Raw genomic sequence first — 24,551 nt, 5'->3', positions numbered from 1 at the left:
ACTTACTTAGTTCACTTATTAAATCCCCCGTTGTAACAGCTCAGTCTTCGAAAGTTCCTCGAATTTTGATATAATAAATTTTGGCCACTTTCCATTTAAACTTTAACATCATTAAAGTAAATATAACGCATACAAGACTCACTAACGCAATCTACACATTTCCAACCAAGTAGCAATCCGTTTGCTGCAAACTATGCAAGTTAACTATTATAGCAACATAATTAATTCCTAAAATTTTGAAGAGTAGATTTCGTGCAATTAGCAATTGTTATTGTTGTTTTGTCATGCTGGTGTGTTAAACAAATTTCAACCGCTCCGCAAACTTGACTCCACCAACAAATAACCATTTTTTTTTATTATTCTTGCAACCGCTGCTGCAAATTGAGTGAGCGGCCTCAAATTTTGCACAGACTTGCAGTTACACAGATTGTCACTTGCTGACCAACCAGGCTGCTTGTCTGTAGATCTTTTAACGTTTCCAGTTAGCACTTGGTTTCAGGGGAATCCCCAATAATTTTCAACGCCATCTCCCGGAAAGGAACATAGTAAATATTAACCTATTGTGAACGAACATATACTGACATACTCCCGCAACTGTCAGCGCATAAATGACGGTTTGTGTTTGCCTATGGAATCCCGTCGTAAACAGATCTAGGTTTTGCCTATCCGGGATTTGGGTAGCCTCCGTTACGTGGCTTGATATAACTTTACTGGGGTGGAAAAATCATCAAATCCATAAGGAATATTTCAAGCATAAGATCCGCTCCTGGCCCGAATATGAGGTAAGCGTTTTGTGCGTATAAAAGTTCTATAACATTTAATTATATTCAAATTGCCATTAGAGCAATTAAGTGCATAGCGAACATTCTAACAAGAAATGTAAAAACGATTTCACGCAGCCCCAAACAAATTTACCCAGCCGCCACACGTAACGCAGAACCTATTCTACAAATCCTTAAAAAAACGTTGGATGGCACTAAGTCAAGGCTCCAACTGCTAGAAGTATCATCGGGCACTGGCCAACATGCACTCCACTTTGCCAATAACTTCCCAAACATCACATTTCAACCGACAGAATTCGAGCGGTCCTTACTGCCCAGCATCGCAGCCTATGCGGAAGAGAGTAAGTATGGGAACTTGAAGGAGCCTCTATATCTGGACATTTCCAAACCATGTTTGGAAAACCAGCACGGTCAATTTGACTACATACTAAACATCAACATGCTCCACGTATCACCGTGGTCTTGCACTGAAGGCCTCTTCCGGAACTCAGGTCAGCTTCTAAAACCTGGTGGCCTTCTTATTATATACGGTGCGATGGCTGTGGACGGAGTCCTAGAACCTGAAAGCAACAGGCAGTTCGATAAGTCGATAAGACGGCAGAACCGAGAATGGGGGGTGCGCGATGTGCGCGACTTGCAGAAGGAGGCTGCCAAATATGCAATTTCGTTACGAAACATGTATGACATGCCGGCGAATAATAAAATGCTCGTCTGGGCAAAACTGTGAACGTGAAAGTATTGAATATTTGTATAAGTTTTAACTGGAAACGAACAAAGAATGTAAATAGATAAGCTTTCAAGACTCATCGATAAGTCTTTTAATATTCCTCATAGAATAATTTATCTGGGCCAATAATTGACATAAAGTTTCGTGAACACATAAACCTCCCTAGAAATTTCCAAAATAGCAGAAAAAGCGGGTATAATTTTCAGCAAAATTGTTTTGCGGATAATTTTCTTTTGAGCTGAGATCCCAAAGAGAAACGTGGATTGGTACCCACGATGGAGCACAAGACCTGGGAAACTCCGTCGAACCAACACCAATAGCTCTTCTACCAATCTCCACCTCCACATGGTGGTCGCTGGAATTTATTCTATAATACAAAACTTGAAGCAGAAAAGGAAAACGAAAAACAATTTAGGAATTAAAACTCAGGAGCGTTTCCGTCGCCATTAGTATTTCTGTTTATTCTATACACCCGGCGCTGAAGAAGGGAACAAGTTGTTCCCGATATATCAATATTTGCTGAATAAAGAAAATACTACTGGCGGCGGAGACGGTGTTAAGTTTTAATTCCTAAAAACATTTCGCTACAAATATCACGGACACGCATTGATTGGAAATCAATTAAGTAATACAAAGCCACGAAAGCCTCAGACTACGGATTCTACAACGACGGATAGGCAACGAAAACGGAGGAACGATTGCGCATTTTCCCTTGCCCCAATATAAGGCTGATGTTACAGCGTCATGGGAGATGCGCTGGACAAGGACCGGTTTCCTGGAGAAGAACCACTACACCACATATTGTAGTGAACATTCAACATTGGGTGAATGTAGCCGAAACGACCACCGCATATGGTAGTTTAACGAGCAGTGGCCCCTTAAAATTCCTACGAAAGTCTTCATGGGTGTCCGCATAGCTGAGTGGTTAGACCACAAGGCTGTCGTCAGGAGGCTCGCGGTTCAAATCTCACTGGAAGCAGTGGGATTTGCATCGTGGTTTGACGTCGGATACCAGTCGACTCAGCTGTAAATGAGTACCTGAGTCAAATCAGGGTAATAATCTCGGGCAAGCGCAATGCTGACCACATTACCTCCTACAGTGTACTGTAGGGTACCGTTACGATTTTGAATGAAGTACTCTAACACACTTCAAGGCTTATTGTAAAGTTTTCATGTCTTAATTTCTTAAAGGACGACAAAATTTCTCTAACGGCCCCGGGTTTTTTCGCAAGTATATTCACCTACCGGAAAAAATTCTAATGTCTCCACTGCGTGAATCCTTGCGATTTCATCCTTCAGGATAGACTTGACAGTGGATGGCCAAATGACAAAAGCTGGTTTTGGTCCCACCATTGTGGATCCAGACCATTGACAAGCCAGTCTGTCAGCTTCCTCATTACCAGCGATATTTGAATGCCCTGGCACGTAAATCAGAAATATTTCGTTTAGTCTCTCAAGCAGCAAATGGCGGCAATTCCACAGCAACTAGCTCGGTATTCTGTTGCTGTTTAGCGCTGCTAACTCTGCCTGACTGTCGGGACAAATTGCAATGGTGGCATTCTTGTCGCAAGCATTCTTCTGCTGCCAATGGAATGGCATCTCCGCCTGAATATGTATTTTCAAAGACGAATCTGAAAACAACATGATCTTCTGACATCAGAGCCAACGTATGTTTTTCAAAGATTTCTTAGGTAGACGCATGATCGTATGACTGGCCGCCTTTGCATGCGGCAATGGTATCGAGTCTAAATGTATCGTTGCTATTTTGCATTTCACCTTCAAATGAAATGGGAGGTAGACTTAGGATAACTTCGCGTGGCGCGGTCGACATAGTACTCGTTGCTCCAGTAATACTAAGGCAACCAAGCCTTTGTATGTGCAGCAGCTGCTTGCATACATCAAAATAGGCTTTATTAAGGATGTACAGTATGCAAAATTCGTATTCGTACACCCATTTTTTCACCTATTATTTGTTATTTTTAAGTCAAATATAACATTAAGAGATAAATAAATTGTATATTATTATAGCAAATGAAGAGGTTAATTCATGTACATAATAACAAGTATAAAATATATTTTAAACTTAATAATAAAAACAGTAATTCATATAAAACTCAAAACAAAATTCGTATTCGTACACCTACAGACTTCAAAAAATGTGCTAGAAATATAGTTTTAGTACTTCGTGGGAAATCCTTTTTGTTTTATTATTGCTCTAAGCCTATTTGGCATTGATTGAACTAATTTTTGGGTTAAGTTCGGTGAAATATTTTGCCATTCGGTCTGCAAGGCAGTTTTCAGGTCTTCTTTATTCCTAATACTGTAATTTTTTAGATTCTTCTTGAAAATAGACCATACATTTTCTATTGGGTTAACGTCAGGACTCTGTGGAGGCGTGTTTAAACACTTTCGACAATTGTAGAGTAGCCAAAGCCGCGTGTGAAGTGCCGTATGCTTCGGATCATTGTCCTGTTGAAATATATACTTCCTACGAATTCCTAAATTTTGTGCACTCTGATGTAAATTAGTTTTAAGAATTTGCACATATTGCTTCGCGTTCATTATTCCATCAATAAAATGCAAGTTTCCAACACCAGAAGCTGCAAAACATCCCCAAATAATCAACGAACCACCTCCATGCTTAAATGTAGGAAGCATGTTTTTTGGATATAGCCTCGTATTTTTTTCTCGCCATATACGAACCCGTCCGTCCGACAACTTTAGATTAATTTTGCACTCGTATGAAAAAATTACTCGTTTCCAATAACGAAAATCCTTGTTTAGATATCTTTTTGCAAAGTTTAACCATTTTCTTCTATTGCATTATTGATAAATGGCTTAGAAGCGGGAGTCCGGCTCTGTATACCGAAACTACGCAAATAATTCCGAACACTTTGGGGTGTAATTTTAATTTGGAACAGGTTTTGCAAAAGTCCTGCTAATTTCACTGCACTTATCGTGTTATCCTGTCGAACAACACGCCGAACAAAGGATTGGTGTCTCCTTGACAAAATTAATCTGTTTCCATTTCTTTTTTTCTTCTCGATTCTACCAGACGAATTGTAAATCTTTACTACAGATTGAATTGTCGAGTGACTCCTATGCATAATTTTTGCAATTTGTCTCAAGGATTTACCATCCTTGTATAGCTGTATCACTATCTTACGATCACTGTTCGAAAATTCACTACCTTTTCGACTCATTTGGAAAATTTGTTAAAGAATTAACTCTTTATTTGTAATTCCCAAAACACTTTAGCTCGAACTGTCAACCACACTTTTTCAAGAATTTACCGTTAGAATTTTACAGTGCAAAATGATTAATATCGTACAGGGATTGAGTTCAAGCCGCTAGCCGGGGTGTATGAATACGAATTTTGCTTCGATTGAATTTGGAAATTGTTCTCTTGAACAAACGGATGTAAATAAAATTTAAGATTAATGTTCTATAACAACTACATACATATTTATGTAAAAAATTGTTATATAAGATTGAACGAATTTTCTATCATTTCTCAGAAATAACCCAAAAACCCGCAAAATATAGGGTGTACGAATACGAATTTTGCATACTGTATATATCCAATGAATCCGTTGCGGTGAAATTCCCCAGGTCTTACTTATAACAGTTAAGCCCTTGTTAAAATGTGTAGCGTGTACCTGCCCCACCTGACATTCCAAGTGAGCACAACTAGTTCAGTCTTCCTAGCGCTCACCATAAGTCCGTTGCGAAGACACCAACTGTAGACTTCATACAGAGTTCTCTTCAAGCGGTCACGTACTATGTCCGCAAACTTGCGGCAATTATTACGGATAGATCATCCGCATATGCTTTGGCAAAGACCTTTTTGTCCTCCTGGAGCCATAGCAAAGTGTCCATTACCAGCAGCCATAACAAAGGAGAGAGAACCCCTCGCTGTGGGCAGCCCATAATATATCCTGCCTTAATAGACTTCTGGCTGATGAGTAAGTGAATTTTTCTCCATTTCAACATGTGAAGGATCCAAGTGATTAACAGGACCAATTCATACTGTTTATATATTCCGAATATGTAAACCCAGGGAATTTATTCCCTCCATTGCCAGCGCAGGAGTGATGCCATCCTCCTCCGAACATGCAGACTTGTACCTGTGGAACGAGTTAAATGCCCATTTTACTCACTAAAGTGATGCTGGTTTGCGTGCCAGATCCTTTGACAAGGATCCGCTTCGGCTTTGATGTTGTCTCAAGAGAGCCTCTTCGCAAAAGCGCCTCCATGAAGATTGTTTAGCTAACCTTATTCTCTTCTTTAGAGCTTTCTGTGCCTCTTTATATCTATTCTCTAATCAGACTTCAGAGCACGATTGAGGAGCACCCTTATCGTTCTCCTTTGTGTTGCGAAATGCAAGTTCTACAATGGTGTTTTGCCACGCAAAAGCTTCTCTCATACTAATTGGGTTGTCTTCTCAATTCCAGCCACGGATCGTAACTCGGGCACTCAGTTCCGGATTCCGAAATAGAGTGGCCGAAATTGCATCCATGCCCATTACGAAATCAACGCGCATCCGAGAATGCGATATCGTTTGATACTCTCCACTCTTCGACAACAGCCGCAATGTCAGCGATGCCACCATGATGTCGATGACCACGTTGAAGAAGATGGGTTCATTACCCAAATTGAAGATCTACAGATCGGTTCCTACTAGATACTCTGGTAGTCGCAATTCTCTTGCGTTGATGTTGGAACTTCGCTAAATATGCGGTGTGCGTCGACATCACATCCTTTTATTACCTACATGCCCTACTTTTGGGATATTGGATAGATCTGATCCCATTCTACTGGGAACAAATTCTCCGTCATAGAGCAAATATGCAGAGCGCCATAGAATCTCCCTGTTGGCTTTTTATGGTTAGTTTAGCTATTGTGCTGTCGCCACCACAGATCCTGCCTGGAGATCTTTTGAGACCACTCTGCCTAGGTGCGGTCTATCACTTCCATTAGCATGCAACAGGTCAGCTGGTCGGAAGTTTAAGTCCCTGACTATCCCACCAACAACCCATGGTTCTTGTATGAGGTATATAAATGTCTTGCAGCTATTGATCCAGTGACTAATAAGTGCAGTCGCTGCTTTAAAATGCTGCAAATTTATTTGAGAAATATTGCACCTCATCTACTCTTCAGATAAAAGTGCCGTGGGCTGCACGTCCCCTTCAATAGTTTTAGGAACCGACACTTGTGGCGTGACGGTCTCAAGCGAAAGGTAACGCCATCCGAGTTCCTCAGCAATTTTTTCGTTCAGTAATTGAAAAGTTTAATATTTCTTCTTGTTCGTCGTGATGAGGTGATGGATGAGGCGAAACTTTGATGGAATGCGGAGGCAATCGGTCATTGCTGTGCCGTTCCATCCTCACTTCGGATTCCAAACAAAGAAGATTGAATTCTCGCTATTCCTTTTGCTTGACTTTGGTTATCTAATGCTCTGCGGTGGGGAACGGTTCTTTCTATATTTCACGTACTGGAGTACATTTTGAGTTTTGTGCAACCGACTTCGCTGGCTACTCCGCCTCTCCATCAGTGGATTGACCCGTATCAGCACCCTGGTGCATTATTGGCTGCAAAAGTTAGCTAAGCTACATTTTTTGGCCATGTTATTGCAGCAGGACATTGCTAGGGGTGTGACGGCGGTCACTACCACAGCACTATCCGCCGACTGGATAGCTTATATTATAAACTTGGTGGACGGTGAAATTTACGGGCCAAAGGAACGCCATTCCAGTGGAATGATTTCTGTTCCAGTTGAAAGCATTAACGTGATCCACCCTAAGCGACAATTTGGAATCGTTATGCCAACACGGGCAGATGCTACTTAACCATGCAGCCTCTAACTGTCTGAGTGGGAACTAGTTGAAATTCTTTCACGTGGATTACTTCCATCAACCCAGAAGGCAATTTTACATTTCCCCACCACAACTGAGTACCGGCTTCGACAGTTCGTGTATGTAATGGCCAGACGGAAGGGCGCTGAAATAGTTACCGGTAACAGCAGCAGCACGCAATCTTGATCTTCAGCTGCCTTTCCTTTTGCAGGTCTAGAAAAAACAGTTACTCAATGATATTATTTGCAGTAGGTTTGGTCTTCAGCTGTCTTTTTTCGAACGGTCCTCGGAAACCAAGCTGCCATATAGTATAGTAATAATTCCCTAATATTGCAAACTAAACATTGGCCGGGCAAAGTAAGCGTTGACCATTTTGTTTAGAACTTGCTCAGGTTCAATATTATTCCATGCAAGCCTAACGTTTTTCTTTTCAGGCGAATAGAAATTTTATTTAAATTTTACTATTGCCACCGCCGACATAAAATTATAAGTCCCGGGTCAAGGTCAACATTAGCAAAAGGTGGACGGGTGAGCAACTGAGAGTCTTCTTTTGAGTAGAAATCACTTGCCGGAAGAAGGTAGTACTGGCAGTTCCGAATTTAAAGAAAAGAGTAGAGAACAAGGATTTTGGTTTTTGAAGTTAGTGGGTTATTAGGTGGCATTTCGGAGAGAGTGCTATCCGTGCCTTCAAAGAATCAACGACTTCAATTTTATTATTATTTATAGTTTATTATCATTGGTGGCACGACTCTTCTCTGATCCCTTAAAACACAATAAAAAGGGCATCCTCCAATATACCCTAATAATATCAAGGCAGGGCGGGAACTTCAAAGACCACTCTTCATTCCACGCATGATGAAGGAAAACCATCGATTGAGAATGCGATCTTTTGTGGAGTTTAGCCATTATTTTCTTTTTATTTTATAGATTTAGCGCGTGTTAATCTGAGATTTCTTGGCTATCCAATAACCCCTGAAAAAATCCAGCCAGACCCAGTCAAAGTGTAAGCGATTTTGAACTCCCTCGGTCCACCAAATGCTTCCACGCAATCCATCTCGACTAACAGGCCCTTTGCAAGACTCGCACGGTTTCAGGTATTGCCTCACAATCATCGATTGTTTTGCGCGCTGGCCTGTGACGATACCTTTGAAAGACATTTCTGCACAATCTTGTACCCAGGCTTTTGTCGAGAGTGCATTCCATGCCTTTGTATGTCGGTAATTACAATCACTGGCCAAGGAATGTAGTTTCGAATACTGTTTTTTCTCGAAATCAGGCAGATTCCTCGACCTCAAACGTCACCGGATAATCGCATGCTACCCGCAATCCTATGGGATGCTTGAAAGATGGCACAGGACGCTGAAAACCGCTATGATACTGATTAATTAATAAATTTATAGGATTATACCATTATCAACTTTATTTGAGCAGATAAAGGAATTGGATGTACTTTGGGGACTAAATTATATTTTTTTCGGTTGGATAGGTTTTGAAGACGAGACCCTATTACATTTTGTAGTATCTACATTTTGAGTCCTATTCCTGTCATCTTCCAGCTGGAAAGTAAAAACAGTTTTAAAAGAACTAATTGAGCATTGTGAATCGGGTGTAACAGGCAGACAAACGGACATTGAATCGATATTAACGAGGATTTGCTTTACACAAAACCTTAAGAAATATAAAATCATATTATCTGCTTCTTGCCTCTGGCAAGATTCCCAGCTACGTCCCTGCAAAATATGGTACTGAGTTGTAATCTTGCTGTTAGGCTCTTCGTCAATTTGTAATCAGATATCAAATTGTGCCTACTAAACTTATCATTCAATATCCACATCGGCTTTCGTTTCCTCTTTCTGCTGATTTTTCAGCGGTACGTTTTAATTCTACGTATTTGTCTCGTTTGGCTCCTGAGGGTCGTTCTGGATATTGCCTGTTTCTTATCGACGTCGACACTCCTCGTCGAAAAATTCGTTCGTTTTACGCTGCGATTCGCGCCTGATGATTCTCTATGCGATAGTCTTAACAGCTTCTTTTAGTCGACTCCATTTCCCAACAACAATGACATCGGCATCCTGGTGTCGGTTCAGCAGCATTAGTTCTTCTAACGTTTCCACATATTTCAATATCATTCTTCGCTCCTGAGCTTTTGATAAATGGGGTGAGCCTGCTAATTCCCATTATTTGCTACCCGGCATCGATATCTTGCTGTGACGAGATAATAGTCACTGTCGCAATATTCCCCGTGATATGAGCTAGTTGCTTTAAAAACAGTTTTTAATGTTCCGATAAGTTTATATATTTTTCTAAAAACTTGAAAAATTAACTCTTCTGGGACAACTCTCAGCATATAAAAAAGGGCTTTCGACTTTTGGTTTATAAAGTCGATTTCGAAAAAACGTCGTATTAGTTTAGAAGTCGTAGTTTTAAGAAAAACGCATTCAAAATTTTTTATATCAAAATTTAATTGTATTAAACGTTGATAACTCTTTTATTCACTCTCTACCAGCAGCTGCAAATAGCCGGGTAAATCGTTTTTTTTTTTGTCTTCAGAATTGGACTCCCTTCTGACTGCTCGCTGCTCCTACTGTTTCTTCGTCCAATATTGTATTCAGCCTTAGGTCCATTTTCGTGAGGTGTGTGCTTAATTCTTCATTAAAAACGCAACATCTTTGCCCGACAGCGACTATCTTCGAAAGGAGCACCGATTTAAGGTATACTTTACAATGTTTTCAATGTAATTTTTTACTAATTTTCAATAACATCGAGCACGTGCTTCATCACGGACGTTATTCAGCAGTTCATAAATACACAAAGTATGTACAATGTAAGAAGAAACATCTAGCGCGTCGTGTTCCGCTTTGAACAGAAAGCGGTTTCTTGTCTGTTCATTGTCTTTTACAGTCGGCCAACACTCAGAACCATAGAGGGCGACAGGATGGACGACATTGCGATAAATTTTAGATTTGAGACTTTCGTTGATACGTCGATCACAAAGAACTCCAATTGTGGAACGCCATACACAAAAAATTTCATAATGCAGTTTTCAATTGGCTGGTCGAATTGACCCGACATATCTAAGTCGCTCAGTTCTGGGCAGGTCACTACCCCTGACAGTGATTTGTGCCTATTTCATAGTGATCGGTCGTCAAAAACTCAGTTTTATTCAGATTCAATCTGAGACCATGTTGCATGTGGCAATCATTCCATTTTTGGACAAGTTGCTCAAGATAATTGTTGCTATTGGGCGCCAGGAAAACATAAATTACATAAAGCAGTGTATACGGCGTTGGACGTTAGATGTCCCGTGTGACAGCGTCTATAACAAGAACGATCTGGAACAAAGTGCTCTAGCACAATTCGGGGTCCAGATCAAGTTGGATTGTCACGCCAATGACTATTATTATCACTCTATCTTTTACCATTACACAGTTATAGCCTTTTTCGTGAATAGTGTCAAAAATCCTTCCCAAAAAAATAATTTCCCACTCCCTTAATCATTTAATTCCAGATTTGATACCATTTTCGGAAACTACATAAAATTTCTCATAAGCATATATTTCTTCATAATGAGGCAAGTTTTATCAACTTTGCAGATTTGTAAGTAGTGAAATTTAGATGAAAAATTGATTTTGAAATTTCTTTCAAGTTTGAACAGTTATATCTTCGAAGTGATGATGACTTTTGCAATTGAAGAAATATCCGTTTATAAGAAATTTTATTTAGTTTCCGAAAATGATGTCAAATCTAGGATTAAATGATTGAGGAAGTGGGGAATTGTAATTTTTTTGAGAAAGTTTGCGAAAAATGCTATAACTCTGTAACGGCAAAAGATAGGGTCCCCATCCCAGGGACTAATTTTCCTCAAATAAGTGGTATTTTCCACCTGAAAAATTTGTACCATCAAAAACGGAACACTGTATAGTATGTACTGAAATACACATGTACACCGGGTACTCTAAAATAACTTAAAAGGAGGTTCAAGAACTCTTGAACCACATCCACACAAAACTTGTGTGGATGTGCTACTTGCATTCCTTCCGAAATTTCCTAATTTTTCGATAAACTTACCTTTTTTTGGCAACATATAAAATCCCAATCCCACAAAATATCGAGTAAAACCATACAATGAAATTCTGAAATCAGTCTTAATAACTATCTACCAATGATAAATGAATCTCATCATATTAATATCTCATTTATTTTGTGTTTGTTGTCAATGTAGAGGATGAAGCGGTCGCTGTCCCTGTTGTCAATGTCGTCGTTGTAGATCCCGTCCCGAAACCCGATATTGTACTTGAGCCCATCGCATCTCTTCTAATGTAGAAAAGGATGTACGGTTTACATTCTGCCACTGCTGACGAGTCCACTTCTTTCACTGTGTGATCGTTGAAGTGTAGCCAGGTGCCATTGTTTATTGCGAAGGATGTGTAATGTCCATAGCTTGAACTAAATTTCGAAATATTTTTATAAACAAATTTTTCAACGAGAAAAAACATTTCAATTACCCATTGCCATGGTGAACAATCACGGCAGCCAAATCATAGACGTTGCTAGTTTGGCTGTTGCGACGCGTTTCTGGGCCGTTATTCAAAACGTACTTAGACATATCTAGGGAAGTTATTGGGAACGAGATCCTCTGATCGATTTTAGTCCTATTAAAAAGCAAGGCTGTCAGTTACCACAAGTAAAAAATACTAGACTCCTCTTAATACCTAAAGAAATTATTCCAACGAAAGCGTTTAATGTGCAGACACAGAACATTGGGTAGCCGACGAATCCAAAAACGTTTTGTCGACTTCTGTTTACATTTACATGAGCTGCAATAGTACAACTCTGTTTCAGCTAATTCTTCTACCTGTAATACAAAAAGTAAAAATTAGGACATTGCTAGGGATAGTCGTGGACAAAACTTACTTCTGTAAAACTAGACAAACAATCGTTTATATTACAAATGGCTTTTGAGTCGCTACTGTCGTCACAGTGGTCGAAAAAACGCTCTGGAATGTCGAGTGATAAGTCGAGGAATGGATCATGCTTTTTACTTTCCATTCCACAGATCAAGCATCGAACTTCACTTTGCAATGTGCCGCCGAAAACGTTCGTCACTATCGAACTTTTCCCGTTTTTCAGCACATAATTACTGCTATTCGAGGACAACGACGGCGGCATACCATCTGGGAGTGATGGATACAAACTTCCGGTAATATGTGAAGCCTGCGTTTTAGTACTTGTCGCAGATGATGCGACTTTGATCGATTCCGGAGACAATAAAAGCAGTTCATTATGCAAACGATCCAGCATATATCGCAGAAATTCATGCGCATCGTGCTGACGATGTCCACGAAACTGAGGAACTACTTTCCATATCACAAGAAATAAACATTCGGGCGAAATCGCTTTCGAGCCATCGCCGCCACGACTTAAACTAATTAAAACTTTCCGCAACTCCTCGACCACGCTTGCATCACTCATGTGATTATCCTTCATACTTCTGGAATGATAGACGCGTTGCTGTTTCTGTTTCGAAGTTTGTTCCAAGCATGGCAACGCACTAAAATAGCAACTAAACTCTTGAATGTTGCTCAACGACTGTAGTACAGAATTCATAAAGCAGGTATTTCCTAAATTCCTAAGACCTACGATCTGTAATTCAATCAGACATGTTTAGTATTTGTGTATCTCTATTGGTAAAAGTAGTAAGTCGATCTGCCCACCTTCCTAAGAGCCTTCTTCTTTGCTACGCCTTCGCTACTATCACTTGAAATTGTGCGTTTTCGAGGCCTGAGTTTGCGACCTGGTCGCGGTTCTTCCCACCCCGAATCGCTTGACGATACACTCGCAGTTTCTTGCTGGGAATGAGATTTTGATGAGCCTGTCTCCTCTGGATTTGTAGATAAAGATGTTTCCGAACACGAATCATCTTCACCTTTCAGTACTTGACGGAGATCATCAACGTCAGATGTTTCATTTATAACGAAATCGTCGCATTTGTAACTGTAAAGAGAGAAAGCAACGATTAGATCTAAGGTGGCATGCACCAGGAAACTTCGTAGACTTACCAGAATACCGAATAATTCAACGTGTTCATGCAAACTTTATGATCCTCTGTGGTAAAGTGTTTTAGAGCATGCGCTTTGTCGTAACGTCCACAAAGTACGGAGCCACATAGTAGACACAACCAGTTCTCCTTGATAGATGAGCACTCTGCAAAAATGAACTGATATTACCATGAGAAACCACTTCCCAACAAACAAGCAGAAGATTCGCCAAAGCACTATCCATTTCTTGCAATGTGTTGAAAAAAAAGTCAGAACGCAGTCAATCCGAAATACTCTAATTAATGTTCGAGAGGAATAGCAATTGTAAACTCTTGGCTTGCTCAGTTGGGAGCAATTTTTATTAAGAGGACAGAGGCAACTCGTCAGATGCTGCTTCATTTCTGCGCTGGGAGCAGCTTGACCGAAGTGGCTACTGGATGTTGTTCGCTCCCTCATGTTAACACGTTGCATGCGGGCGCCGTATATGCTACGGCGCTGTAAGTTTCTTCTTAGACGCAAGCGCCGCACATACGACTCATTCCTACGCACTTTCTGTGGATAGAGAACGCTTGCTTGACAGTGGACACTTGTGTTTTGCCCCCAGGTTACAAAGCAGCTACCCATGAGAATTTTCATTGAAAAAAACGTATTAAACTAATAAATATTTGAGAATATATTAATACCAACTTAAAACAAAATCGCTAGAAGGAAAAGTTGCGCTTAACCCCGCCAGCAGTCAACATGTTATTCCGCAAACACACCATGGGTGCGAATTATGTTCAAACGAAAAACTGCCTACTATAATAGTTTGAACTAACTTGTATTAGCAATTGAGGGATCCTGAACCCACTACCCACTTGATAGCGGACCGGACCAAGTGGAGAGAAACTTTCTCTCAACTTTTAGTGCATGGACCACCTTTTAAGGCTTACACAGAATGTTAAAAAATACAGACGACTATAGTTTCTTCCAGCGCAGAGGCAATTTATCACCTTCAGCGATGGTCCTGTGAGAAACGTTAACGATCTCTCCCCAAGGCTTGATCGACAAAGAGGAGGCTTGTTTCCGCTTTGGATCCTCCTATATTGACCACATCTACACACTGCGGTTCATTTTGGAGTAGTGCGGGGAATTTAGATGTCCACTCACAAAAGCCTATTCGATTTCGAGAAGGCTTTCGATAGTGTGAACAGGAAATGTATCTAAAGTGCCCTACGCAGCAAGGGAATTTCCGAAAAACTAATAGCTATTATCAGAGCAGCACATGGCGCAGTATAGTGGAGGAGTGGTTTCCGCACCATGGTCCATTAGAGGATGGATGGGGATCGTATATTATCCGAGAGACACAACACTTAAATATCTTAGGTTGCAAAATTACCGCAGTTTCTACATTTGAGAAAAATCCCAATTATCTGCCTGGCAGCCAAAGGTACGACACTTGTACATTTTGAATTCCTCACAATGAAATCATCAACAACCTTATCTGTATTTACTTTGCAAACAAGCGCATATAAACATTCAGAATAGCAATGATATTCAATATTTGTAAAGTTCTTTTCCGTAGATAGTTTTTCCGATAACAAAGAGCTGAAAATTACTTTCGCTTGCACATGATATAACCGCATTATTACAGTAGTTTGTAAAACAGGCATTTCCCAAAACAGAACTTTTTGTGTGATTGTATTGCAGTACCAATGTTTCCAATTTATATACGTAAATGTGGATTTAGTTTGATTTTAAAATCCACTCCAGCGTCTTTCCTATTCAAACTAAGAAAAGTAGCCATCTTGATGGGGTCATTCTATAATACCTTGATGATAAGTGAGTTGGTGAGTGCTGAGCAATTAAGATATGCTCAACGTCACGAGGTGTACCGCTGCTTGCGGGGTAAACAATTCGAATGTTTTGGTCGATTAGGAAAAGGGAAAAGCTGAACCGAGATCCCTACTGCATTCTCGTCGATAAAGCAGGGTTTTCTCGGACGCAACAGAGTAATGGCATGTCTTCAGGTCGTATCGTCAAGAAATTCCCTCTTGAATCTTTTAATATTCCTTCTGAATAAAAACAGACTAATTTCTCCGTTGTTGCTGTACTATGTACCATATTTATTTTGGCATCGGTTAGTAATTAGTCAATTAAGATAGATACAACAAGTCGGGAAACCGGAAGCTTGACGCTTCAGGTATAAAAGGTTTTGTGTTTCCCTATGTGAGGAGCATAACGTAGTTCTCCATTGGCTTATAGCATTGACCCGAGATATTGAAATCGCTCAGTTCTGGGCAGGTTACTGCCATTGCCAAAACTCAGCGATTTAAATATCTCGAATCAATGCTATCAGCCAATGGAGAACTGCGTAATGAAATTGTTTCACGCATTAATGCAACTTGGATGAAGTGGCACTCCCCTGGTGGTGTTCCTTGTGATCGACGTATCACCGCACGTCCCAAATCTAAAATTTACTGCACTGTCGTCCGTCTGCCGCTCTCCATAGTTCTGAGTGTTGGTCGACTATGAAGGACAATGAAAGGCGTCTTGCGGTAATGGGGACGAAGATGTTGCATTGCACTGGTGGCGTGATACATTTTGATTACGTCTGAAATGAGAATATCCGCGATCGATATGGGTTTGCACCGATCGTGGAAAAATTGCAAGAGAAGCGTTTTCGATGGTGTGGTCACGTAATTCACGCTAACGAGAATTCACTTACCAATATTGTCTGAACATCGAAGTTGATGGTAAAGCAACCAAAAAGCGGGCCAAAACAATGGTGGCTTGATACGCTGGACGGGGATTTAAAGGTCTCGCGATTACATCCTGGTCATGCATTTGATAAAATAAAATGACGAAACCGATCACCACGAGCAGACCCCGCTTGTGAACTGAAGGCTGAAGAAAAAGAAAAAGATGTGAGGAGCGACGAGTGCACGATAGCTCCGTGTAATATAGCTAAAAATGTCATTGCCCTCTATTTTCTAGAAAGCGATTTAAATAAATCATTTGATGGAAAGCCCTGTGTTGATAATGGTGTGGCGATGTCCTTCCATAAACTAAATCTTGTGTTCAATGCTTTGAGTTGCTAAAGCAAGGCTAGCAACGTTAAATTACGATATAGGATTTCACTTCAACGAAGCTGAGTAAAGTTATTTGCTATCAGAGATGTTTTGATAAACCAGTGAACTTGTCGATTTGCGGAAGGTATCAAACGAGTTTTGGACATGTTGGATGTGCGTTGGTCGCTATTGTCATACTGGTTGGCAATGAAGAGCGGTTCCTAATGCCTATGGTAACTGAAGACAAAGTAGCATCTAAGATGGCACGGCGGACGATGACGTGCAAATTTTTTTGCAGACAGCAGATTTAGGGACTTGGGTTGAGTTCAATTCCAACGCCTGTAGTAGAGTAAAGAGCAATTATATCATAATATGTCGCTTTCGTTTCCCATGAATTCGCCGGCTTGTTACCTTTGCAATACGGATCGTTTTGACTGTCAATAGCAACACTACTTACGCAAATAATCGTTTTGAAGAACCTTTTAGAGATTTCCAATTCTTATTTTTTTTTTTGTGAAGGGAATCACACAAATGAACACGTGGAAAAAATGGAGTTACTAAAGTCGGTACCTACCAGGCTCCATCATTGCTATAAACAAGTCGCTTCGGGCATAAAGATATTGTGTTCATCTTATGTGACAAACTTTCTATGCAGGTATTCTCACCAAATTTTGTGACAATAGCTGCTTCTGAGTAAATCGGGTGAACTGATCGACAGATAAAGACTGAATCGATTTTAATAAGGTTTTCTTTCACACAAAACTTTAAAAACTGTTGAATAAATTAAAAACTTTAAAAAGACTTGTTTCGGTCTAAGTCCCGTTTTCGAAGTAAAATAGTCTTTTATTTGCGACAATTAGTGGAATACAATGAAAATTTAATGTCTGCACAAAAACGTAAAAGAGGGATGAAAATGGTTTATGGTTTCGTATCAGCGTGACCGAAGCGGTTCACAGGTAGTATAAGTTTACTCTTACGGTTACTTTGGGTGTTAATTTTAGTTAGTCAATTTTTAAAAGTAGGCAATATACTATTACTAAGTTTATTTGGGCAGGTATCGAAATGGAACATTTTTCGAAGCTTAGATTTCAGATAAATGTTTTACACAAAGCCTTAAAAAGGGCTGGGGAGAAGTAAATGCGTCTTTAATATTTCACGCGAACGTCAATCATTCTCGGTAATTATGACGTCGCCATCTTATTTGCATGGCTTTAGAAGCATTAAATTCGCGCGAATTTGCTAAGGTTGAACTACTATAACTTTGGCGTTAATTAACGTCTATGAAATTTGCCGTGTGGCGATATTATCCTCTATGCTATTGCAACATTTGGTATTCCTAGGGTGAATTTAAGGGGGATTTTTCGGACAATTTCTAAAAGTTAGTGATATACTATTAGTGAGTTTGTTTGAGCAGATATCAGAGGCCAAGATTTCATCTAAGCGCACTTGATTTTTTCTAGGATTTTTTGGTTGGGTAGTTTCCGAAAATGCGTCCTGTCTCACTTTAAATGTGTATATTTTAACTTCTTACTCACGCACTTTACAATTCACGTCAAAACTAATATTAGTTTCGGAAAGTACTAACCGAGACCTTTCATTTGATACCCGACACGACTACATCCGATGAAAACAACAACAACTTTAGACTCCACCTAAATTTATGTTACTCGCTGTATGCGTGGAACGCAAGAAAGAACATCTCGAAAGCTTGATAAAGGGGGGAGGCTGTTTCCCCCCAAGAGCCGCTCCCAATTCATTCTTCTTCATTCTTGAACCTTGGCCTGGCCAAGATGTTGTTCATTTTTCACATCGAAACCGCCACTACTAAACCGCGGGAACCACTCTTGACACATCCTGACCGATGACGCATTTTCAACAGAAGCTTCAGAGAGTTAAACGATGCTTTTCGGTTGCATTTTTCTTTATGTAAAAAATTAGTGGCACTTCCTGCAAGTTTTGCTTCGTTGAATGGAATTATGCAACTGATTGAATTTTCACTTTAGCTACTGACAATGCACTGAGAAATGCTATATAATCAAAAATTGCGAAGGATAAATTGCTTGACTTGATACCACCGAAGTAAAGCAATATAACAGTTAGACTGAAAAGTTCGTAGGCTAACATAGAAAAAACATTTTTTAATAAAATTTGATTTTATTATTCAATATAGTCGCCTTCGAGTAAGATAGAATGATTATAGCGGTCATATAATTTTTCGGTGCCATTTTTATAGTGCGATTTGTCTTTAGCTTCATAACAAGCCTCAGTTTCAGCGACTACCTCTTCATCGGCGCTAATTTTTTTTCCAGCGAGCATTATCGATAACTATCTATTATAATAGAAAAAAGTCGCTGGGGGGCAGATCTGGAGAATACTGGGGATGCGGAAGCAATGGGAAGCCCAATCTATGGAAATTTGCCATCGTTTCCATTGATTCGTGACAAGGTGCATTGTATTGATGAACAGTTAGCGCTTCGGGTATAATGGTTTTGTGTTATCTTACATATTCACATTTTTTTACTTATATATGGCTAAAAATCCAAAATATTCCTTCATATTTTTTTCAAACAAGATATACGTACATATACCCTAAACAAACAAACATTGTCTATTACCGAATGATATATATTCACTTTGTGCATACAGGCATACATATATACATATAAAATGCGTATATTGAAAACCACTTGTTCAATGTACAAATATGTTTATCTGAATTAGGCGATACCTCAAAGCTTCATTTACATATACAGATAAATACATATATATGTCCGTCTCAAGTAATTGATATTGATTAACAAACTAAAATGAAATGTTTCCCTACGACCTCCCATTCATGTGAGCTCACTTAGTTGTGGTATTCATGAATCGTCATACACGTTTTAGAATTCCTGAAATTCAGCTCTAAATAGTACATCTACACTATACGAATAGAACTTTATGGGAATTTTTCAGGAGCGCATTAATCGCGATAACCCTTAATTTCGTGTCGATAATTATGATTACATTGTTTGTACCGATGGACCCATATGAATCCAATCGAAAAAAGCAAATCAATAGTGTTTAATACAAAGATTGTTGCTCAATTCAATTATTAACTGAATTTGATTTAATTATTTTTTTTCCAGTTTGTAGTTCAAACATTTAAACAAAAATGAAAAAGTAAAGAAAAACAAAGGTAAACACCTTTTTCGGCTTCATTTTGCTCTATACTTAAATAATCTTTTTTTGAAATCAATGAAATATGAAAATAAGTCGGGAAACCGGCGCTCCAGATATGAAAGGTTTTGTTTGTTTCTTGTTTGAGTATATTTGAGTGCAGAACTATCTGTTTAGTATGTCAGATTACTAACTTTGGGTTTCAATAAATTTACACGGAAAAGACAACTGTAATTTCGATTTTGATCAAACTTCATATTACTGCAAATTCGTATGGCTTTAGGATAAACTTATGAGAGGTTTCTTATCAATTTTCCAAAAACAGTAATATACTATTATTAACTTAATTTGAGCAAATATTGATAAGGAGGGTATTTTGACGCTTGTACACCGTATAGAAGCAGCTTCGTGATTTGCTTCAGATTTTTCACTGGGGTAGTTTCTGAGAATGGGTCCGTTCAAGAAATCATAACTTTCGACCCCTCGCACTCCTCGCCTTTCCAACAAATTTATACCCCCATTTTGTATGTATGAGGAACCTCCTTAAACTGTTCCTACCTTCCCATCAAATTTCGTGTCAATCCGTATAGCCGTTTCTGAGAAAAATCCTTGTGACAGACATTTAACCGATTTTAATAAGGTTTTGTTTTACAATTAATAAAAATTACCAGCTAAACGTAACTTCAAAATATAATCGAAAACAAAGCGAGTTCCTTGGAGCATTCTTAAAACCAAATTATATTTGTTATTTAGAACACAATACCGTCTTTACTAAATGACTCTTACACGATATAATTGCAACATTTTGAACATTGTGGAAATTGCTTTTGATCTATTTTCGGTGTTTGATCTCTTTTAGAGGTTTCAGCATGTTTCGCGTGCTCTAAAAAATTTTCAATCCAGTGAAAAATGACCGAGCATTCAATCTGAATTTCGTGAACAAATGGTATCAGCAAATTATTCATAAGCTTTTCTAAATTAAAGGCTTTTCACAAAACAAAAGCATTTGAAACGATTCTCATCTCTAAAATACCCAGTGCCCATTGTAAGGTAATTTCCCTCTTTTCCAAAGCTAATTATACTTGAGGAGCCATCTTCATGAATAATTACACTACCTTCCGAGCAACTAAATTTCTCGTCGCATAATTCACTCCTGCCAGGTGATTATAACTCTTAAAAGCAAAACGTATTGCTTGAACATTTAGATTTCGTGACATTTTTCTTTCAAATAAATAATATTTATTAATACAAATTAACAAAAAGTACATAATTAGTATCGAGGGTCCATTTCTACTTCTAGCAAAAACTGACCGCCATACGTCCGGCAACCAACCCAGCATGCGACGTAATGAAATTACTTAAATTGGTGTGTGCGTAAACTAAAAAATATACACATTAGAGCAAAAAACATGCATGGTCGAATCCACTTGGGCCCCACGATACCAGTTAAGGGTTAAGCTGATATGCTTGTACTTTATTCTGCCTTCATTGTTGCAAAAGATCTTGCTACTTTGTAAGCAATAGATTAAGAGATTATCGTTTCGTTCTCTGCAAAATAATGTTTCTAAATTTATCGGTGAATGTAATTAAAATCGTTGTTAGCTAAGCGATGTATTTGTTTATATTTGAATGACCATCGAACTACGCTCGCTCGCCAATACATACATATTGCGTATCACAATTAACAAGAGTTTGAAGATTTTCAGAATTTGTTCCGAGTTTTTCGTAGCCGTTCATTGAAATTTACAAAATTGCGTGGAATTCATTTATATTTTATTACCCCAGGTTTCGAAAAATCAAAATCATCAAATCTAAATGACATTTTCGAAGATTGAATTATCGCGACTTATCTGGAATTACACCTGACTGGGAAAATTATATTGGAATTGCAATGGGAAACAGCGTTAACTATTCTACCTCGAACACTCACTCTAGTACATCCCATGGACGTAACCAACTCCCACCACTACCACCCCCACTGAATCTACAGCACCTTTCGAAAATTGAAACCATTTTAACAACAGTCGCCATTGCTGGAGCAGGCCCCATTCACTTTCTGTGAAAACAATTAGGTCAAAGTCCGATCCGCAGACTGAACAGCCAACGAGAATGACACGTGTGTCCACTTGCTCTTGAATCATCAATAGCTTCACATTTAAAAGATTCGATACCATTTGAGCCGGAGCCCTAGCTTTTTCTGCGCCAACTCACCTGAGCATTTCCACACCTTCGCAACGTTGCCAGCGCCCACCGCACTTGACGCAACGCCACTGCTGCCACCGCTACTCGAGCTGGCAACGCTAGTGACGTCGCTGTTGGTGCTCACGCTTCCAGGCGACGGGGACACGCTCGCTCCGCACCCGTCGATCAGCTGACACCGCTTCGACTTGATAATGTCGCGGCTGATCTTGCAATTATCGTTCAAATGCGGACATTCCATGCTCGCGGCTAGGGTCGTCCGCCCTCACACCAAACGCCAGCAGTGACAACAAGCGCAGCGCAGACAACGCAGGCAGCGGCAACGAGTCGGCCGGGCTACAGTTCCACGCAAAAGCACTCGACTGCCACAGCATAAATTATCCACCGAGTCAATCACCTCCACTTCCAAGCAGCTACACGCGAAAATCACCAGGCAATCGGTCACTCAGCACTTTCCAGGTCCCCGCAGGTGAGAAACTACTCACGAACGTCCCACCATTTTCCCACGGCCCGATAACTTTGCGCGGACACTTCTTCCCAGACTTTTGTCTAAAATTCACACCGCCACTGTCTCAAATCTCGACACTGGCCTCGCGAAACTGCTCCAAGCTCGACCAGAGTCGCAGAAAACACAACTCTCTCTCTCCAGCTCCCAACTACTACGGGTAGTCACTGCAATCTAGTACATTCCCGAAAGGTTGCAACGATGATCCGAACGTTAAGCCCCAATATGAAAGCAAGCGGTTCGTAGCGTGGCTCCAATGAAAACTCCAAGGTACGGTCGAGGTCCAATCAGAAATTTTACCCCGCAGGTGACCGAGTCTGCCAAAAACCCGTGAATTAGAGGAACACGCACGCTTCCCCTAGCCAACGACTGTTGACACACGACTGCCTCACGAACCGACCCAGCAAGCCACACGCACACACTCGCGGCCGCGACTAATGCCCTGGCCCCTGGCAATGCCTTGAGGAAGATCACTTTCGGCCGCTCTCGTAATTTGTCGCTAATCCCGGAATCTGCAGCACAAACAACTTCAAGAAATCCAAACGTTTCGCTTTCCGCACTCGCGGAACTTTCTTTTCCCACCGCGGCAGAACGACTCGACTTCAATCTGTTTCACGTCGTGTATTGGACCAAAAGCGGGGAGCAAACTCAAAAAGTGTTCCCGTTCCCGATCTGACCCCAGCGAACGGAATCGTCTTGTCGCATCTCGCTCCAAACTCAGCCAAGAGAGTAAGCATGTAGGAGTGAGCGGAAACGACTTTACACAGGCGAGCGAATTCGAGTTTGAAAGGGAGAGAGCTAGATGCGTGTCTTCGATTGCATTTCATTCATGGGCTGAATTAAATCTGCAAAATTGTAGTAGTGTTGTTCCAGTACGTTGGGTGGTTTGAGCATAATTTTTTTAACACGGGTCATTATGGCAAATCTAGTACAAGAATCAATTCCTAGCAGTGAAATACACCCATAAAAATCCAAGAAATTTACCGAAAATTATGAATGGAATTAGGCGAGATTCCTATCAAACAGCGACTTTCACTGTGATTTACTGTTATGACTGTTTAGCCCGAATCCGGATGAATTCAACACAGTGTTGTAAAGTGGCGATGAATATTGCTGGGAAACTCAAGCCACTGTTGCCTGATTCCAGCCGTTAATTTTCGTATTTCCTTCGAATTTTGCTTAAAAATTTTGAATTCTTCAATTTTCTTGGAACGAAATAAACAATAACAAGTAATCTAACTGCAATTGGAGGACCGTAGAAGAGTTATACTGAGTTTCTACTATTTGAAAGTTTTTCTGGGCGTGAATCGAAGCCTTATGATTTGTATTAAATCAGTTCATCTTAAATGGCTGAAAGTGATCAAATGAAAATTCTTATACTTCAATCGGAAAATTTAAGTTCGAGTGATGTCGGCAGAGTTGGGTTTAGGAACAGGGCTACTGGGTCTATCAAGAAGAAAAAGGGGTGTGCAGAAATCTGGAAAACCGCCGTTGATGAATGAGGATCCGGATGGGATAGAATAGGGCACACAGATGATTCCACAAAATCTGCGGGAAGTAGCTTATATGCTCAAAAACCAACCTTTGACCGAAAAAATGTGAAAATGTGTTTATAATGGCTAGAAAAGCATGCAAATTGGACGACACTCGACTTCTGAAGGATCATATTCTACCATGAATCCAAATTTAATTTGTTTGAACTCAATAGAAAGGCGGGCGTGAGGCGTAGATCCGGCGAATGATTTTTGAATAATTGCGCTAGATGAACCGTTAGTCTGGGAGGCAGCCGAATGATTTGAAAATTATTTACCTATTATGGTGTTGAACAATTGGCACCGATAAAACGATGGTTAGATAGAAATGCGTACAAAAACATTCTAGAGAACCATCTAATGATGTTTGAACATGATTCTGTACCGGGCCATTGCTACAAACTGGTTAGTATTTTTAATTATTTTGTTCAGAATTTATTATTCTGTTAAGGGAAAGTCGCGCCACGTCCTTAAAGAACTATTGTGCCCCCCAGAACTTATTAGGTTATCAAAAACAATAGCAATGAGGTCTAACATTTGTTTTGTCTTACCCTTCTGGTAAGGGGATTTATACACTCAACATTCTGATATGAACCCCATTGAGAAGCTTCGGCCCAATATAAAAGTGCAGGCAATGAAGTAGAAACCCAAAACGCAAATCTCTTGCTGAAAAAAAATGTACCCCACCCCTTTCGAAGAAGTTC

General features: G+C 39.9%; 2 protein-coding genes and 1 long non-coding RNA gene across 4 annotated transcripts; 1 reads left to right on the top strand and 2 right to left on the bottom strand.

Annotated features, from left to right (window-relative positions):
• The first annotated feature begins 252 nt into the window (after positions 1-252).
• LOC119652889 (UPF0585 protein CG18661-like) lies at positions 253-1,586 on the top strand. 2 transcript variants are annotated; one of them, XM_038057256.1, is made up of 2 exons: positions 253-782; positions 843-1,586. In XM_038057256.1, exons 1-2 carry the CDS (start codon positions 778-780, stop codon positions 1,507-1,509), a joined length of 672 nt encoding a protein of 223 aa, XP_037913184.1. In that variant the 5' UTR covers positions 253-777; the 3' UTR covers positions 1,510-1,586. The 2 variants fall into 2 exon arrangements, with proteins under 2 accessions (XP_037913184.1, XP_037913185.1); XM_038057257.1 differs by having other exon boundaries at positions 301-782; positions 900-1,586.
• A 9,904-nt stretch (positions 1,587-11,490) lies between these two features.
• On the bottom strand, positions 11,491-23,015 carry LOC119650961 (ubiquitin carboxyl-terminal hydrolase 3-like). The gene is made up of 7 exons (XM_038054216.1): positions 21,823-23,015; positions 13,424-13,568; positions 13,079-13,358; positions 12,279-13,007; positions 12,077-12,219; positions 11,870-12,016; positions 11,491-11,810 (listed from the first exon to the last, which is right to left on the bottom strand). The coding sequence occupies exons 1-7, from the start codon at positions 22,049-22,051 to the stop codon at positions 11,561-11,563; spliced, it is 1,923 nt and encodes a 640-aa protein (XP_037910144.1). The 5' UTR covers positions 22,052-23,015; the 3' UTR covers positions 11,491-11,560.
• LOC119650962 lies at positions 19,198-21,808 on the bottom strand. The gene is made up of 3 exons (XR_005249400.1): positions 21,277-21,808; positions 21,055-21,159; positions 19,198-20,990 (listed from the first exon to the last, which is right to left on the bottom strand). It is a non-coding gene; the product is annotated as an uncharacterized LOC119650962 (long non-coding RNA).
• Positions 23,016-24,551: the final 1,536 nt, after the last annotated feature.

This window comes from Hermetia illucens, chromosome 3 (genome assembly GCF_905115235.1).
Source record: "Hermetia illucens chromosome 3, iHerIll2.2.curated.20191125, whole genome shotgun sequence".
NCBI classification, from domain to species: Eukaryota; Metazoa; Arthropoda; class Insecta; order Diptera; family Stratiomyidae; genus Hermetia; species Hermetia illucens.
The sequence above is the reverse complement of the archived record's forward strand: the minus strand, read 5'-3'. Positions and strand labels throughout refer to the sequence as shown.

Bases quoted from the DNA above. Each gene is read 5' to 3' on its own strand.
- LOC119650961 (XM_038054216.1), bottom strand. From the start codon at position 22,051: ATGGAATGTCCGCATTTGAACGATAATTGCAAGATCAGCCGCGACATT. The intron at 13,359-13,423 runs GTAAGTCTACGA...CTCTCTTTACAG, and splicing joins TTGAATTATTCGGTATTCTG to TTACAAATGCGACGATTTCG. The intron at 11,811-11,869 runs GTAATTGAAATG...TTCGAAATTTAG, and splicing joins ATTGTTCACCATGGCAATGG to TTCAAGCTATGGACATTACA.